Genomic DNA, 17663 nt, shown 5'->3' on the forward strand with positions numbered 1-17663 from the left:
GGGGGGGGGGGGGTAAGAAAGCAAGAATGTTTTTGACATCAAATAACAGAGTGCAGTCCTTACATGGCCAGACAACGGTCCCTTGGAATCTGTAAGAACCAAGTGCAGACAATGTAGAAGTGAGGTATAAAACCTGGAGAAAAGATCTTCCACTATGTTATCGATAAGAAGATCAAGACATTATATAATTTATTAATTATATATACACATAAGCAAATACTAAGCAAGAAACGAACAATACAGCCCTGCACCCTGGTCCCTCTGAAAGAAAGAAAAGTAAAGAGCAACAGGATAAGAACATACCGGGCAGTGGCTCCGTCTTCCTTAACAAGCCCCTTAGATGCCACCGTTTCCAAAATGTTTCTAAGGATCTAATTCACAACATAAACTCCCAAATAAAAACCTATACGTGAATTTTAGGAGGCACAGGAAGCTGTCTAAAGTAGAATACCCACCTCAATTGTTGATTGCCAAGTGTCAACGGGTAAAGAAGATCCATATCTCGAATATAGTTCGCCAATCATAGTAAAAGCTACTATTTCAACTTCCCATAAACTGTTGTAACCAGATATGTTTTTCTTGCCTCTTGAATTTGACAAATTACTTGCCTCTGGTTGAAGACTGGAAACAATTCTGAGCAGGAAATTTAGCAGTTGTATGTGTTCAGCTAACAAACCTGTTCTCTCTGTTGCAGCCAAAAGACATCTGAAAATAGTATATGGCAATACGAGAAACAGAAACATCAACAATCAAAAGCTCAAATGTGGTGTACTCAAAATAACAGGATTTGTTATAATGAATAAGTGAATGACTAAAAACCTTAAAATAAACTAGGAAGTAAGGCACAGCAAAAAGAAAGTAACAGACAAAGGCACAATAAAGAATTCAAGCAGAAACCAAATAAGTAAGACTAAGCAAGTGATGCCTCTATTCCAAATTTAATAAGTGACGAGACTGATGATGTCATTTTAAAAGTACAGATTAAGGGATGAAAGAGAAGATGGAAAGAAGGATAGAGAATGGACACCAGAAAAAGGACAGTGAACAGACCTTGAAGTCTCAGAACATTGTTTTATGGCTCTAGCCACAGAAACATCAGCAGTATTAGCTTTCTCAAGAGTTTCAACTATGCTCCTCAAGGAGTCAAATAAAACAGGCCAAGAACTAGAACTCATTTTTCAAAAATCAGGATTATTGGCATAGTATATCTGCAAAACAGCAAAACAAAATAGTCAATATAGAGTCACATTTCAAAGGAACTTCTCTTTTTATGATAAAATGAGAAGAAAATAAAGAGAGAATTCTCAAAAAGTGGGACTCATGATAATAAAGATATTTATCTCTTGATAACATTATCCACGTTATCATGAGCTTTCTCGAGTTAATCAAGCATCAATTTTGTTCTTCATATGGGAAGAATCTTTTGGATATTCATTTTTTCAAGAACCTTAATGGTGAGACAGGAGCCCTGCAGCCCTTTCCATTTGTTAGGTCCATGTCCTAAATCAACTCCCAATATTTTAACTAAACCCTTTTGGTCTTGGAGTATCTATAGTTTTCCTTTTTAGCTTTATTAATTTGACAAAACTAAATGCCTTTGTAAGACTTTTAGTGCAATGCCCTTACCCTAGTTCATGAAGACTCAATATGACAGACATGTTGTCAATGTAAAGGCCTAACATGACATTATTTCTTGATGAGTGATTGGCTCTGCTGAACTGGCAGTATGGAAAATCAGCTACCATTAGTTCTAGCAATGCTCCTGACACATTATCTGTGGCAACATTTACCAGGCATATCTGGTGACAACTAGTTTCCCAAACCATTAATCATCTCCCTTTGTTAAAAACTTATCGGGCTTCACTTATCAGGAAAAAAAGAATTATAAGGCTCCAACTTCAGATAGGACTAGCAGGCCCTTCATGGATCTTCATATATGGAACTTGAACTCGCTTCTAGAAAGTGTGTCATGTAGACTGGGTTTTTTCGGTGGCAGAAAGACAGTCTTTTCAAGCATCACTTTCTTTTCCTGCTAATGCCGATATCCAGTCCAACTTGCGTACACCTCGAATATTCCACTGAATACTTGCTACCTCCTACCACCACAGGTACCGCTCTACTTCTCCCACAATGTCTTCTCTGACGTAATTGACAAATTCAGTAAGAAAATCATTGACCTTATACATTAATCTTACTTTTCCTACTTAATCAAGAAGATTTTCTGTTCTTCATACCACCTCTTCTTCTCTCCATTTCTCAAGCTTTTTATTACAAATTCACAAGATATGGCAGTTGAGCTGCACAGAGTAGCTCATTCCTCAATTACAGATCCCACAAACACCCATTTTTAGAATAACATACATTAATTCTGACTATCTATCCAATACACGCATCACATTAAAACTTGTCATACTTCCAAAACAAACGGATTATCTCATAATCTAGAAAACAAGCGAACCACTTCATCAAAAAAAAAATCTATTAAGATATAAATCATGTATACCCCAAGCATACTCATTTTAAGCTTAGTTGCGGACTCTTCACTATTGATGCCGCACCCGTTTCAGATTCTCCAAAAATACACTACTTTTGGCGAATCCGGCACACACCTTTTGACATTTTTGAAGAGTCTAAGCAACATAGATTTTAACATGTCATTGTTTGAAAATGAAGATCCAATTGCCTCTTAAGTTTTCCCTCTACCCAAACTTTGGGGATGATTTAATTAGGTGTTGAATTTAATAGTTATATTCGGCACATACACTATAAATGTAGCAGCAAAAGAAAATATTATGACAATAATTGGAAGCCAATTTGACAGAAAAATAATATAAGCCTTTTCAGTTTAATAGTTAAATGAATTCAAATACCTAAGACTGGTAGTTTTTGTTTACAATAATAATATTAGTACTAAAATATGTCAAGGAAGGTTAAGATTTGCGTACACACCACCATTCCCAGATCCCACTCGTAAGATTATGTTGTTGCGTCAACCAAGAGTGCCTTGTCACTTGAAATTGAGGGAGTAATATACAACCTTCAATCAATCAACTTGATCTCATATTAGTGGAATCGCCTACATGATTTCTCTAAATTATCATATTTTTGTAAGTATCATAGCTCAACTATAACTCCTGTGTATTAAAATACATTCAAAATATCGCCTTTTCATAAGTTTCATACATCAACTATCACTCATTTGTAGTAAAACACACCTCGATGATGAACCCTATTGTCCATTGGGAACAATATTTTGGCCAACTCAGCATCCATATGTATTTTAGTACAAATTGGGTGATATCTTAATCGAACACTTGATAGTTGGATACTGAAAAATGATACATTTTTGACAAAATATTGACGATAAATAGACTAGCATGGTTACCTAGAAAAATGTTGAAGGAAAGAAAAGGGGACATTTTGGATAGAAGAATTCGAACCTTATAAAGTCCCCAACAAGCCCAAACTCATTGTAGCCAAGTTCGAAACAATCCGACCAGAATTCAAATTCGTTCGGCACTACTTCTTCTTCAGCTAAGTGATAATCACCCTAACTGGCCGGTGAAGTTGCTCCAATTTACGTCAGAATTATAATTGACTTATTCCAGCAACTATTAAATAAACATCAAAAGAGCAACCCAACCCTCGCAGTGCCCTTCGTTCGTTACCTGGATCTGGTAGTTAAAGAGAGAATTAGAGAAAGGAGAAAACGGAGATTCTGTACAACTCCACTCTTGGCTATGGCGGAGTTGCGGTGGTCTTCAGAGAGACGTGAAACTGAAGTGGCAGCGTCTGGTGGCGCTCAAGAGGAGGACAGATTCAACTTCATTGATTTAATTTATTATTATTATTATTATTATTATTATTATTAATAATAATAATAATAATAATATTCATATCATAATACCAGAACCAAAGAAGTATTGAATCGATTAAATTCGACTTGAAATGTTATTTTTATTCTTAAAATTTTAAATGTTTTCAAAAATTTTAATCGACTTTTTATTAAGAATTTCATATACTTTTATAAAAGTTTGAGACTTGTGAATATATCTAAATTTAATCGGTTAAGTAAAAAGGTGTATATTTAAGTTGTTCATAGTTCATTAACGAAATTAATAATTTGTGCTTCAAATTTAAAAATATTTTTAATACTATTCTCTTAATAAAAATAAAAATAATAATAATACATTTAAACTAACACTTTCTCTTGTAATTTATATTTTAATTTTAACTATTTATTATTTTCTTTACCAAATTAAACTAATAACTTTTTAAAATTTATTTAAGATCAGTATTATGTATCTTAGTTTAATCACAAGGTTATAAGTTATTAATGATTGAATATTGTAATTTAAATAGATAAAAAAATAATTATAAAAAAGAAATTAAGCTTTTGAATTTCAATATTATACATGCAAAGTCCTAAATCCATACATATAAGTTTCAAAATATTAATTATCTTACCTTATTTCAATTACACACTTCATAACAAAATGTATAAATTAGATACTTTTAATTTAAATTTATTTTTTCTACATCTATTTTCATTCATTTATTAATTATATTAAATCAATCGCATAAATTATCTAATTTTTAAAATAAACAATATAAATAACTTCAAACCGAAACGACATCGTACCAACCATCTTCAAAATTTCGAAAACCCATGATTTTGCTAACCGTCTGAAAATCTGGGGTTTTCAGAATTGAGACAGTGTTTTTATTTCTTCACAACAAAACACATGATACTTTTTGTGTATATGTATGTATATAAGAAACACAAAAAATGATTTTTAAGCTTTTGTAAAACCCTAATTCCTATCCTTTTGTGCAAAGGTAAGTTCAATTTTGCTTTTTTTTTTCTTCATACCTTGATAATCATAAATGTGAACTCAGTGTAGAGTAGTTAGAACTAGTTTTTTAAGTTTACCCACATTGAATTTAACCATTTTCTGTATAGATTTTTTTTCATGATTTTTGTGTTCTTATTTTTTGGTTGAATTGTTATGGAAATTTGTAAAACATTTACTGGTGTTGGAAGAAATTCACTCAAAAAGGGATTTTTTTTTTGTTGTTGTTGTTATTACCCTCATCGGAGCTCTCGCCCTTTTTGCTCCATTGGTGTTCGAACCCATAAACTCAAGGTTGGGTGAGGGTGCTTACTATCTGAGCAACCGTGAATGGAATTGCTTTTGAGAATTTTTCTTTTTTATGGGTTTAGGTTGTTTTTTTCTCCCAAACCTTAAACATTTATTTGGAGCACTCCTAGTGGCTTAATTTGTTGACTACCTGAATTTTTATCTTGTTGATGGGTTCATTGCGCACCTTGGAATTTGCTCCCCATTTTTTTTGAACAATAAATATGTGGAGCTCTCATTTGATACCTTTGTGTATAGTACTTGGGACTAGTTTTTTTTTCCTTCATTCTATGGGAATGCACATTGAAATAACCCATTTTTATAGCATAGATTGTTCTACCTGTTTTTTTCTCTCTCGAGATTTTTGTGTGTATATCTCTTTGGTTGAATGGCCAGTTATGATTTTATCAAATTTTTTAAAAAATTTTACGGGTGTTGGAGGAATTCCACTCAAAGTTTTTTTAAGAAAAAAATGTTATAGGGTTAATATTTATCTTATCTAAAATATTAATGTTTGCGGGCATTGGTAATTCTTCAGCAGACCCCACTGTGTAGTCCCTACACGGGGTATGTTGTTGTTGTTGGGCATTGGTAATTTTGATTTTGAGAAATTTCGCCTTTGAATTATTTTGTTTTTCAAGCTCTTTTGTGGGTGCAGGGTTATGTTGTTGTTGTAAGCTCTTTTGCGGTTCCGAATTCTTGGTAGAAGGAAACACAACTTCTGTAATATTAATTTATTCTTATGTAATATTTTTTTTTGTTTTTGGGTTGTGTGTGATCTTGTGCTTGGATATGAAACTGATGAAAACCTTCTACTATGTTGAGTTTTTTGAGTTTCCAGATTTCTGACATAGGTTGCATAGATGTTGCATTCAGACGAAGACAAATGCAATGTGGTATGCCTTAGTTCATGTTCTGTTATTCACTATTTCTCAATCATGTTGTAAATTTATAAGTGTGATGTTGCATGGACTTAGTTGGTGTTTGGCCATGAGTATTTTTACTTTTTCCAGAGTTCAATTTGGAAATCATGTTTGGAATAAAAATTTGTAAAATTTCGGAATTTGAGGAACACCAAAAAATTATTTTCACTCTAAATCACTCACTACATTTAAAAAACAACTCCAATTTGTATTTCTGGACAAACAAAAACATCATTTTTCACTTTGAAACAAAAATTACTTATTTCAAATACTCGTAATTTTCATGGCCAAACAAGCCCTACTGTGTGATTTGTATTTCTAAAGTACCTGCTCAAGCGACAATTAGAGTAAGGGAAAGGGAGAAATAAAGGAAGATCACTAAAGGAGATCTTAGAATTAGAAAGAAAGACACAATGGTCGTACTTTGTTTACATCATGTGAAGCCTGAAAGAACATGCAACTTGACACAAGACAATATTCACTTTGGAACTCATCATGACCCAAAAGACCAAGTCGTGATGACATCTAACCCACCAATAGGTAAGCCAACCCTAATCCAAACTGAATATTCATCGAAAAACAGAAAATAAAGTAAAGAAGTAACAAAAGTAAGTCTTAAAGTCAAGGTTTCACAATATATACATATATATGATATTTGATTTGAACAACCACAACTTACCCATTATATTTGCTAGGATACAACAACAGCTTACCCATTATATTTGCTAGGATAATACTGTATTAAAATGTTTATGGAGCTTGTATAATAAATGCATCCCCTTTGCTTATATATTAGTGATTTTTCATTGCAATATGCCATTCTATATTTCTATTTACATCAAGTAATGAGGTGAATTATTTCCTTCTTCTTTTTTGCAGGTTCAACTGCCAGAAGGAGTAACACCATTCATTTATATTACTCAAAATGAGTTTTTAGGGCGAAAGTGAGCTTAAATCCTTTCTTTGCTACTTAAAATGATCATCTCCCTGCTAGTTAACGTACTCTCTTTTTTTTAATAATCTTTAAATTTTGAAGCTCATTTCATACATTTGTTGCTTAGTCTTTTGAATTATTGTGACATTGTTCGCAATTGTGAGTACCACTTGCATGGCGTATTGATTTTAGTCATGGTCCAAAAAGTTGGTTCGGGTATCTAAAATCTGGATACTATAACTATACGAAAGAGATTGGTTATTGCTATTATTCTCACTTCTAAGACACAAATTTTCATAAACCATTGATTAAAAGAAATAGATTAAACTTTGATAAACTATTGTACCTTGTTCCGTGTTGTGCCAAGCTTAAAAGGAAGAATTTTCTTTGAGTTGAAACTAATGTTTTCTAATGCTTATGTTTCATCTTTTTTCTTGTTCTATAAAGATGAGAAACAGAAAAGTAGTTTCTTTCTGTGATAGAGAAATAAGTTTTTGTTTCATTCCTTGCATATTTTGTGTCCTACTTCTTAATTATGTTATTTATAGCTTTTTGGCTTTCAAGATTGAAGCTTCTGATGTCTTAACTTGAATCCCAAAAAATTACGCAAAAAAAAAAACTTGTGCCCTAAAAGCATATACCTAGGTTAGTTGACCTTGATTTGGAGTTGAATGGTTTTCAATTATCACTCATCTTGTCTATAGTTAGTCAATTTTAATCGGAATGCTCTAATATCTTACAGGCATAAGAAACTGAAAGAGGATGATATTGCTATCTGTGAATGCAAATATGATGCAAGTGTTCCTGAAAGTGCCTGTGTAGAAAGATGCTTGAACGTAATAACCAACACTGAATGTACCCCGGGGTACTGTCAGTGTGGTGCAACTTGCAGAAATCAGGTAAATATGATTTGTTTAATGAGTTGAACATTTCTATGATGTTTCTCATATTAGTTTACTTTTACAGAGATCTTATCGATTTCCAACTTACAACAGATTTTACGGGTAGTGCCTCAAATTTGTGTTACAATTACAGGTTGAGAAAGAGAGTGAAAGTAGTTGTATTTTAGAACCTTCATGATAAGCTCAAAAAGGTCATGTTATGCATTACCTTTCCTAGTGTTAATTTATAGCTCTTCATTGTTGTTAATATGATTTCATTAGCTCTGTTGAATGATATTTACACATTTATTTGGATGGGTATATAAATTTCACAAAAACACTTCTTTGGAACTATAGAAGCCAAAAGGCGAACTGGTTATATAGGAGCACTCAAGTTCTTTCCTTCGATCGGCGACCTAGGATAGAGTCCCAACTCCAGTAGTTTATCTTTTCTGGTTGATGCTTATATAAAAAAAGAACTAAAAAGTATCCTAAAAGATAATGATAAAGGAATAAAAGAACAGAAAAAAGATGCAAATAGTGAGAAGTTTTTATGCAGTCCTGAAACTATTCAACCAAGAACCTGTCAAAATACATTTCTATGACCATTCTTACCATAACCCATTTCTAAAACTAGGTTTAAACCATCTTATTGTGCAGTCTTCCACTTGATGCTCCTCGTATATATCATGTGATGGAGCTTTATCCAGTTTCTTATCTTGTCAACTTTCCATGCTTTACTTCTATAATTTCTTCTTTAGCAGTCTCCTAATGCTGCCCTTTTCTATTGCGCCTCATGGGACTTTTCATACCTAAGTAGAACTTTGACTATTATTTTAAGCACTTCCTCCCTATCAACCACTAAGACAGCAAGAGCTTCATATTAATTTGGCATATGGAATTTCTAGATGACTAGAAGAAGCTAATCTTTTTCTCTAAATAATTTTTTTTTGACAAGTCTGCTATCAAGTAACCTTTATCTTTGTATCCTCCATCATGTTTTTTTTCCCCTCATGCACCCTCTTGAGATGAATCATCAGATTGGAGGCCTAAGGCAAACTGTTTTCCTGCATCTGTTGTTGTATGAGTGCCCCTTTATTGCTTCTCTTCTTTCACCTTTCCTGGGATCAGCCTTGCTCACTTTGGGCCGATTCTGTACTGTAATACCATTTAAAAGTACAGGTTTATTCAACAATGTTTGTGCTCATGGCCTACTAGTGATTTCGTTTTGTGTGGGCTAGGAGCAGCCCTCATATTCTTTGATCCATAACTTCACATGTTTGTTCTTACAAGTGATTGTTCTCGGATCTTTTTCTTATTTCATTTCTTCTTGGTGTTAGGAAGTCTTAAGTCCTTAATATTTCAAGTTCGGACCGTATGTCCACTCCATGTCATAGACCTCTCTACTTTTATATTTGGATCCATTGTAATCATCATCACATCATACTATACTAAAAGTGGGAACATTCTAAGTTAAAAGTTAGATTACATAAATACTCTTTAAATATTGAAGGACCAATTTATCCTCTCCTAACGATAAAATTACCTCCATTAAATAATTAAGTAATAACTTGTATTCCATCAATTTTTCGGTTTAATTATCTTGTCTAAGCAACCTTAATTGTTTGTTGTTTTATATTCCATGAATGATTACTTTTAATTCCATCAGCTTACAAGCCCATTCATCTACCAAACCTATACTTACTAATGGGGAACAATTAAGGGAGGAGGTTAGGGATGATGTAGAATGTCAGTTGTTATTTCTCTCAAAAGGCAGATAATTTGAAAGATCACGTTCAATGGGTTTCTTAATTAGCATCACACCAAATTCATATTAATAGTTCCAAATGACATTGGAGAAGTTATTATTTAACTGCTATAAACTAGGAACTTACCTTTTATCAAACTCCAAGTTGAGATGAAAAGGAGGAAGAAAGCAAAAGAAAAGTTGAGTGCAGGTGGAAAATAAAAGGAGAACAACTTCATTACACACAGAAGTATAAGACTTCTATAGTTCTCTCCTTTCTTCGAGGTTCGAGCTATAACACATAATGGAAGTTGTTTAATAGCTATTTCATGTTGAAAGCTTTTTAATTGGATGTCTCTATCTCCTTCCAAAATGGGAATTCTTGAATAAAAAACTCAAAAATTTCGGTTGTCTACTTGGTTTTGGATTGGATGTGGACAATATAGTTTAACATTTAAGTCAAACAAGCTTTCTACTGTATATTTTTTTACTAAGTAATCGAATGTAGAATGATCCACCCGCAACTGTTGTTTACTCTTTCTTTACATTCCAAAGTTTTAACACTATATTTTCTTATTTATGAATCGATTTTATTGAAGATTGTTAACATTGGCACATTAGTAGCCCTGATGTTTAAGTTGTCACAATTGGTCATTTGAAATCACAATGTCTAAGTTGATCTTATATTAAGGTTTAAAGCCCTAAAATAATAAACAAACTGTATAATAGATGTGGGGTACACGCGCATAGCGCGTGCCCAGAGACTAATGAAAATGAAAATCTGGGTGAGTTTGTATGTAGGCAAAAGCAATCCATTTTTTTACAAGTGAATAATTTTATTAGACACTGTCCAGCATAAAGAGAGCGCTGGAGTCGATAATTACAAGGTAGAAAAATCTCAGAACCTTACAATGTTTGTAATGAGGTGACATAGTCTAACATGGGTACTACAGCATGCACATCTGCCGTGTTGCACGTCTAACATGGCCTATACAAATGTCACATCGTTTAACATGTCAAGTCAATATTTCATGTTAACTAACCTTTTTAGTTATTTCACGCTAGCAAATCTGTCGAATCAAAATGTTAGCTAAAGATTCTAGAGATCAGGTAAATGGTAAGAGTGGAACATATGACCTTTAACTTGATTGTGGTAGTTAGGATGCATCTAGATTTGTTGTATGTGTATAGGATTTATTATACAAATTTTTATATGAAATATTCTTAATGGAACGTCGAGGTGTAGTATAGTGGTTAATGAAGTGGGTTGAGAAGCATGAGGGCTTAGCTCAAAAATCAGCAGCAAAACTACTTGGTGACTTCTTCCATGTGATCAAGCCTTGGTGGGCTAAATTACCTGGTACTGTTCCTAGTAGGTGATAAAAGGTACCTCATAGAATTAGTCGGGGTGTACACAAGCTGGGTTGAACACCACAGTTGTTTAAAAAAAAGGAATTTTTAATGGTTGTACTATTAGGCATCCTTGTGACTAGGAAATATTCTTTATTTTGTGTAGACTATACTCCTATAAAGGAGCTCCATTGTATGTTGTGTAGATTAAGAACATCTGTTGACTATTAAAAGTACCATATGTTGCTCTTTCTAGAGATTTATGTGATATGAGGAAGCTGAGCTATATAAAATTTTCAATCCTTACCAGTTTCCAAAAAAAAAATCGTGCTATGCTCATGCATTAAAGTGTGTCATCCTTGCATATATAATACCCTAGAGAGGTTATGTCTATCTGTAACAGTGAATGGTGACTCATTTGTTCCAAAGATTTGATTGTAATAATGTTTTCTGGAAAGGTATGATATTTGGGTTTGAGTGATCTATTGTGATAAAATGCAACTATTGATCTCTATATTTATACATCAGTTTATTTCATCGGGTTATGATTAAAAGCTGCTTCAGAATAGTGGTTTATCTATCAGATACACTGAGAAACTGGGATCTCTGTTTGTTTGGACTTGCTTTGTTCTGAGCACTTGATGTATGGCATAATCGCTCCTAGTTATTCTTTTATAAACAAAAAATAAAATTAAAAATAATTGCTGTTTGTTGTTTAGTTTTTCCCTATTGAGAATTTTCTTCACTTAAATTTATCCTTTCATCTACTGCGAGGAAGATTTGTAGTTCCTTATATGTAGTTGATTGCTTCAATAACTAATGGAGATTACTAAGTGCCGTTTTTGAAAGTGACAGTGAGTGTCACTCAGATAATTGTAGGTACATTATTTTGAAGTGTTTTGCTTGCTGTCCACAGAGATTCCAGAAATGTGAATATGCAAAAACTAAGTTGTTCAGGACTGAAGGGCGTGGTTGGGGTCTTTTAGCTGATGAGAATATAAAGGTAATTCTGCTGAAGCAACCCCGCTATTTTATTTTTAGGTGACCATTAATTTGTATAACTCCATTTTGGCATATACGAAAAGATTTTTCATGTTTTGACAGTCACGTGAAGAAAAAATTCCAAAACTAAGCCTCTCAATCATGAGCTTTATGTGGAACATACAGGGGTCTTTGTGCAGTAACTGTACTAAGGCTTATTCTTAATCAGCTGCAATCAACCAATTGTTCTCTTTACATTATTAGGCTGGACAGTTCATCATTGAATACTGTGGAGAAGTGATATCATCTGAAGAAGCAAAGAAAAGGTCTCAGGCTTATGAAGCTCATGGTAAATTATCAACTTTACATATAGTTGTCAATGCATCTACAGATCAATACTATAATTTTGTATGATTTGTGCAGGGCTCAAGGATGCGTACATAATTTCTCTGGACGCTAATCATTTCATTGATGCCACCCGGAAGGGAAGTTTTGCAAGATTCATAAATCATTCATGGTAAGTGCTGAAACGCCAATTGTCAAAGATACAAATCTTGGTCAGTAAGTGGCAAATTATTATGATTATTTGGTGTTGCTTGAGAGTACTTATACTGTGTTCCTAAATTTCCCAGCTGGCCAAATTGTGAAACAAGGAAATGGACAGTGTTAGGGGAAACAAGGGTAGGAATATTTGCAAAGCAGGAAATATCTATTGGAATGGAGCTGGCATACGACTATAATTTTGAGTGGTATGGGGGTGCAACTGTTCAGTGTCTATGTGGAGCTGCAAACTGTTCTATATTTCTGGGTGCCAAGTCTCAAGGATTCCAGGTAACTTAAGTTTCTTATGAATTGTTATATCTGGAATGCCTTTGTAGCCTCATTTCACTTATTCCTTCTTACCAAGAATATAGACAACAAAATGCTTAATGACTTATGCCTATAGATTGAATTTGCTAGTCACATACTACAATCTGCAAATAACATGTTGTAGTATGGTGTATCCTTACCGACCAAAGTCTTTTTTTCTGATCAGTCTGTTCTTTAATGCCGGGTGTTAAAATTGATGCAGAGTTATGACATTTTAAAAGAATATATCTTGTTCTTGTCTATTGATTCAGTGGAAGTGTCATCTTCTTTTTGTTAAGATCTTGTGCTTCTCAAATGTGAAGCTCTGGATATATCATCATTTTCCGTTACTTCTTTGCATATATCTTCTTCTTCATCCAAGGGCCTAAATACACCACAATACAGTGACCTTGAATTTTTATAGGATGAATAGAATGTTGCTTTTGAGGCTAAAAAGAAAGTAATCCAGGATAGTGCTTATTGCACTGATAAAAAGAAAAAGATAAATGCTTATAGCTTATTATGTTTGAATCTTGAGCACAAAAATGGAATATGTAGTCGATGTCTTCTTTGCTTTTCTCATTTAAAGCTTGGTTGATCAATGAGATCATAGATTCTATTTCTTGTTGATATTGATAAGCCTCACTGTTGAAGTGTTTCAAATTAGCATGTAAACCAATTGTCACTATCTTTCAGGATGATAGGATTGCATTCTAATCCTGAGACATTGAATATTCAATCTTAAGGGGTTTTAAATTACCACACTGGACATAGATTTCACAGTTGATTTGAGATTTTCTGAGGAGGAACTATAGTTCCAGCTATAACGTAAATAGTAGAAGTAAGTAATTCAAATGAAATTTTATGAGAAAGATTGTGGTAAAGGTGCTCATTTTGGCAACATATCAAAGAAAGGGGAGGAAAGAGCTGCTGCTTGTTGGCATATGCTTTCTTCTGTTCTCTAAATCATAATAGATGCTTCTAAATTCGAAATATGTTTTATCAGACTCATTTCTTATTCTTTTTTTTTTTTCTCTTTCTATCTTTGCTCAGGAGTACAACCATGTCTGGGAAGATGGGGATGTCAGGTAATGCTCAACTTGTTTTTTTTTAAGTTTGTGTTTGTACAATTCTTAAGGTTCTGGCTCTGTTAACTTGATTTGCTTTGATCTGTTAATGACTTCATGAAATAGGATGTGGATCTGTAGACTCTTATAAGTAATGAAACTTTAAACCTTAAATAAAGATGTCTACAGGCTACAGCTGTGTTAGATTGGTTCTTTTCTCCTCATGTATTCTTCCTCTTCTTCTTGTTCTTCTGTTTTTTTTGGTTATTGATATGTGTGCTCTTCCTTATGTTGTTATTGTTAACTCAAAAACAAATCTATGTTTTATTGTGAATTACGGAAAAGAAAGTGGACTTCTGAATTCACAATGAGACTTGATTATTTTGAGAAGACTTGAAGTAATCTTGCATTCAACGTATTGTTCTAGATCTTCGAAGTTTTGGATTTATCTCGAGAAACATTAGTGATACCATTCGAAGCTCAGTGAGATACATAAATGTGACTGACAAGGGCTTAGTAAGAGATCTGGCATGTTTTATTAGGTGTCTAATGTCTTTCCATAAGCAAAAGTATGAGTAGAGCTGCTCTTTCCCTGTTCTTAATCCCACTTCTTATGTCTATCAACAAGAGCCCAGCCTCTGGTTCAATCGATAGATAGACCGAAAATGATATTTCTGGATAAAATTAAGAGACCTTTCCTTTCCTTAATTGATTTTTTAATTGATCAAAATCTTAGGAAAGGGAAAGCTCAAATGATATTATAGGATGGGCTTACTCCTCGCTGCTCTATGATTTATTATAGTCATTCTATGTTCCCCACCTAGTAGCTAGCCTTTCGTTTCCTACTTGTAAGAAAAATGTATGGTATTGAGAGAGCACACAAGGGTGTGACTCTAGTGGTCAATGAATTGGGGGAGATTGATGAAGTCTTGGGTTTAGGTTTCCAATACCTTGTTGGACAGAGTTACTCAGTACCTGTGTTGGTGGGAGGTAGCAGGTACTTGGTGTAATTAGTTGAGATTCATGTAAGTTGACCCAAACACCACCATCATTTAAAGAATAAGAAACATGGTGAGGAGAGAATATGCTATTTTCTGAAATATTACATGTTTAGGTAACAAGGGACCGGTCAAATAATATAGCAAAGGTGAAGCTTGTTAGCTTTTGGTTCATTGTTGGATGACTTGATCTTGACTTTATCACTAAATGGTATAACATGAGGCAGTTCTCTTATTTGTCAACAGATATAAGAAAGAAATTTTCAGGTAGTGAGTTCCATCAGAGAAAATTGCCGAAGATATTATAATTTGGATTCTACAGCTTTTACTCATTTCCTTCTAATTCTTGGATATTTATCTTAATCTGGCTTTCTTACTGCAGATATACAGTGGAGGAAGTTCCACTTTATGACTCGGAAGAGGATGACTCTTTGCCAATGATCGCTGGAACTGGTGGAGGAAATGAGCAAACTAAAATATTGAACGACAGTGAAGGGTCTACACTCAAGTTGGAACCAAGTAATACCACATGTAAGAGTTTTAATATTGGATCTGGTTCAACACCGAAGAAGAAAGCCCAACGCCTTCCCAAGCGGAAGGTAAAATCTTCCAGCCGTAAGCAAGTGAATGATGGAGATTTTGCTAAATTGTTCGCATCGAAGGAAGCACGAGAAGAAGTTACCATGTACGAGGTATGATCACCTTTTCTTTGTAAGACGTCATGATTGTAGGCAACTTTATCAACTATTTCTTTCATAATTTTCCATGGGTTGGCGAAGAAGCTAATGTTTCTACTCCCATTTAGCTTTGATGAGCTCTTCTTTAGATAAATATATACATGTACAAGTATGTCGCTCCAAGGAGTAGTAACTAATATACGTCAATCTTCTTTTTTTTCACTTTATGTTGTTATGGTTATTATTTTATTGACTTAAGTCATGTGCAGCCACTTAAAGTTGTCCGCAAAATTCACTTAGACACCTTAACTCATCCGTATGCCGATTGAACACCTTATTTGTTCAAAAATCATTTCCATTAAACACAAAATGCTGACATGGCAAAAAATGTGTGGTTCACTCTCTTTGAGCGCGTTAAGTTATTAAAAATAATATTTTTTCTTTTTTTTTCATTAACTTTTACACCTAATTTAATTTTTTAAAAAAATTAACAAAAAAAAAAAAACATATATCTTCTTCCCCAATATTGCTGCAACTATTCTTCCACCATTTTTCATAATCTTTTTTACATATGCACACTACACTACACACCACCACCTCCACCTCTCTCTTTCTCTCACCCTCTATCGTTCTTCTTCTGCTTTTCCTCCTTCTTTCTTATGTTGATTTAAGTTTCAAATATCTTGACGAAGTCCTATTAATTATGATGAAAAAAGATATGAATAGATTTTTTTTGGGCAAAAGCTTGTTATTATTATTTTTCAATTTTAACAAATCTTAATTAATGATTAAGAAAAAGTGTGATTGGAAGAAATATCATTTCCAATATTGAATTAGATTCAAGGAGAGGGGTAGGTGGGTTGATCGAAAAAAACACATATAATTTCAAATTAAAAGGAAAAACGTCAAAGTGAAAATGGTTATTCGAAACGTGATTCGATTTTGTGTCTTTTGGTAAAAAAATGTGGAATTTAACGTTGGGGTTGGGTGGGGTGGTTCTGGGAAGAAGAAGAAGAAAACGGAAGGTTGCTCTTTTTTATTTTTATTTTTTTCCTGAAAACATAGTTTTTATTTATTTTATTTTTTAATTTATTTAATTGTGTTTTTCTGGGTCCAATGCCAGATGTCTCTTTTTTATTAGCTACTATGCCATGTCAGCCGCGAGTGTATGACACACCATCTTTACTTTTAGTTGATTGTCAAAATATGTTCAATATGTATTTTTTTTAACTAAAAAAGGTGTTCAATTGAAACAAGTCTAAGATAAGGTGCCTAAATGAAATATGTGAACAACTTTAAGTGGCTGTAGATGACTTAAGCCTATTTTATTTTATTTTATTTTTTGCTTCACCATGGAGCACATATCTTATGCTGCTGTTTATAGCCATATTTGTAGCATCCATGAAAACCTAACTAGACCAGAACCGAACTCCTTGATTTTAGGATGACGTGTACTTTCCTCATTATACTGTTTTGAGCAGATTTTTATTTTTTTGGTGCTTCTCAATTATCAGTAGAGCTGATATCATACCCTTCGCTTGGTGGAATTCTCGTTTACACAACAAATTTATTTCCTTGTATTCTCATGAAGTGCGGAAGCATATTTACTGTATTCAAATAGTATATGCTTGTCATAGTGAAAACGTAAGTAGATGCTCATCTCTGTGAAAAAAATTCGGATGGTGTTCCTTGTTGATCCTTCCTTATGTGGATACGATTCCTTTCCTAGCAAAGAAGTTGCACAATTTCTGATAATATTTGCTAATCTGACTATTTAGCCAAACCTCCCACCTTTCTCAGCCTGAGTCCTTTTCTCTGTTGGAGCATTGCAACTCTTCTTAGGTTTTCACATGTTTAATAGCAGTAATGGCATCGTAGTAGTATGTAGGAATTTTCTAACGCGGAATGGTGATGTGTTAAAATTCCTTGGAGTTGGAAATGCTTTTAGCATCTATCGGTGGATTTGGCTCATTATCTACTCTCTAGCACTTGCGAGAGAAGTAAAAGAGACGAGAAAACTTGATGGGGGTTGATGGGTTGGATAGAATACTTCCTGGTAGTTGCTGTTATCATCATGACTGCATCTTCCATGTCCCCCCCCCCCCCCCCCCCCCC

General features: G+C 33.7%; 2 protein-coding genes across 17 annotated transcripts in view; one reads left to right on the plus strand and one right to left on the minus strand.

Annotated features, from left to right (window-relative positions):
* The window catches only part of LOC107026082 (HEAT repeat-containing protein 6), a 33283-nt gene extending 29443 nt beyond the window's left edge, over window positions 1-3840 (minus strand). For 2 of the 7 annotated variants that reach the window (XR_001457515.2, XM_015226930.2), the window contains exons 1-5: window positions 3441-3839; window positions 1051-1208; window positions 456-705; window positions 304-371; window positions 64-133 (exon numbers count right to left, since the gene is read on the minus strand). Coding sequence is in view for 6 of the 7 variants with exons in the window: in XM_015226930.2 (XP_015082416.1) it covers window positions 64-133; window positions 304-371; window positions 456-705; window positions 1051-1175 (513 nt within the window). In the remaining variant the exon portion in view is untranslated. Of the gene's footprint in view, window positions 1-63; window positions 134-303; window positions 372-455; window positions 706-1050; window positions 1209-2949; window positions 3038-3215; window positions 3329-3440 lie in introns of those variants that run through there. The other 5 variants (XM_027918349.1, XM_027918350.1, XM_027918347.1 and 2 more) reach the window with 4 other exon arrangements.
* Window positions 3841-4643: 803 nt separating this feature from the next.
* The window catches only part of LOC107026453 (histone-lysine N-methyltransferase ASHH1-like), a 14166-nt gene continuing 1146 nt past the window's right edge, over window positions 4644-17663 (plus strand). Inside the window, exons 1-11 of one of the 10 annotated variants that reach the window (XM_027918568.1) lie at window positions 4644-4839; window positions 5800-5864; window positions 5967-6037; window positions 6944-7008; window positions 7741-7897; window positions 11893-11979; window positions 12222-12306; window positions 12381-12474; window positions 12590-12788; window positions 13860-13894; window positions 15254-15563. In XM_027918568.1, coding sequence (XP_027774369.1) covers window positions 6005-6037; window positions 6944-7008; window positions 7741-7897; window positions 11893-11979; window positions 12222-12306; window positions 12381-12474; window positions 12590-12788; window positions 13860-13894; window positions 15254-15563 — 1065 coding nt within the window. In that variant the 5' untranslated portion in view covers window positions 4644-4839; window positions 5800-5864; window positions 5967-6004. The other 9 variants (XM_027918570.1, XM_015227419.2, XM_015227422.2 and 6 more) reach the window with 9 other exon arrangements.

Source organism: Solanum pennellii, chromosome 7, assembly GCF_001406875.1.
Source record: "Solanum pennellii chromosome 7, SPENNV200".
NCBI lineage: Eukaryota > Viridiplantae > Streptophyta > Magnoliopsida > Solanales > Solanaceae > Solanum > Solanum pennellii.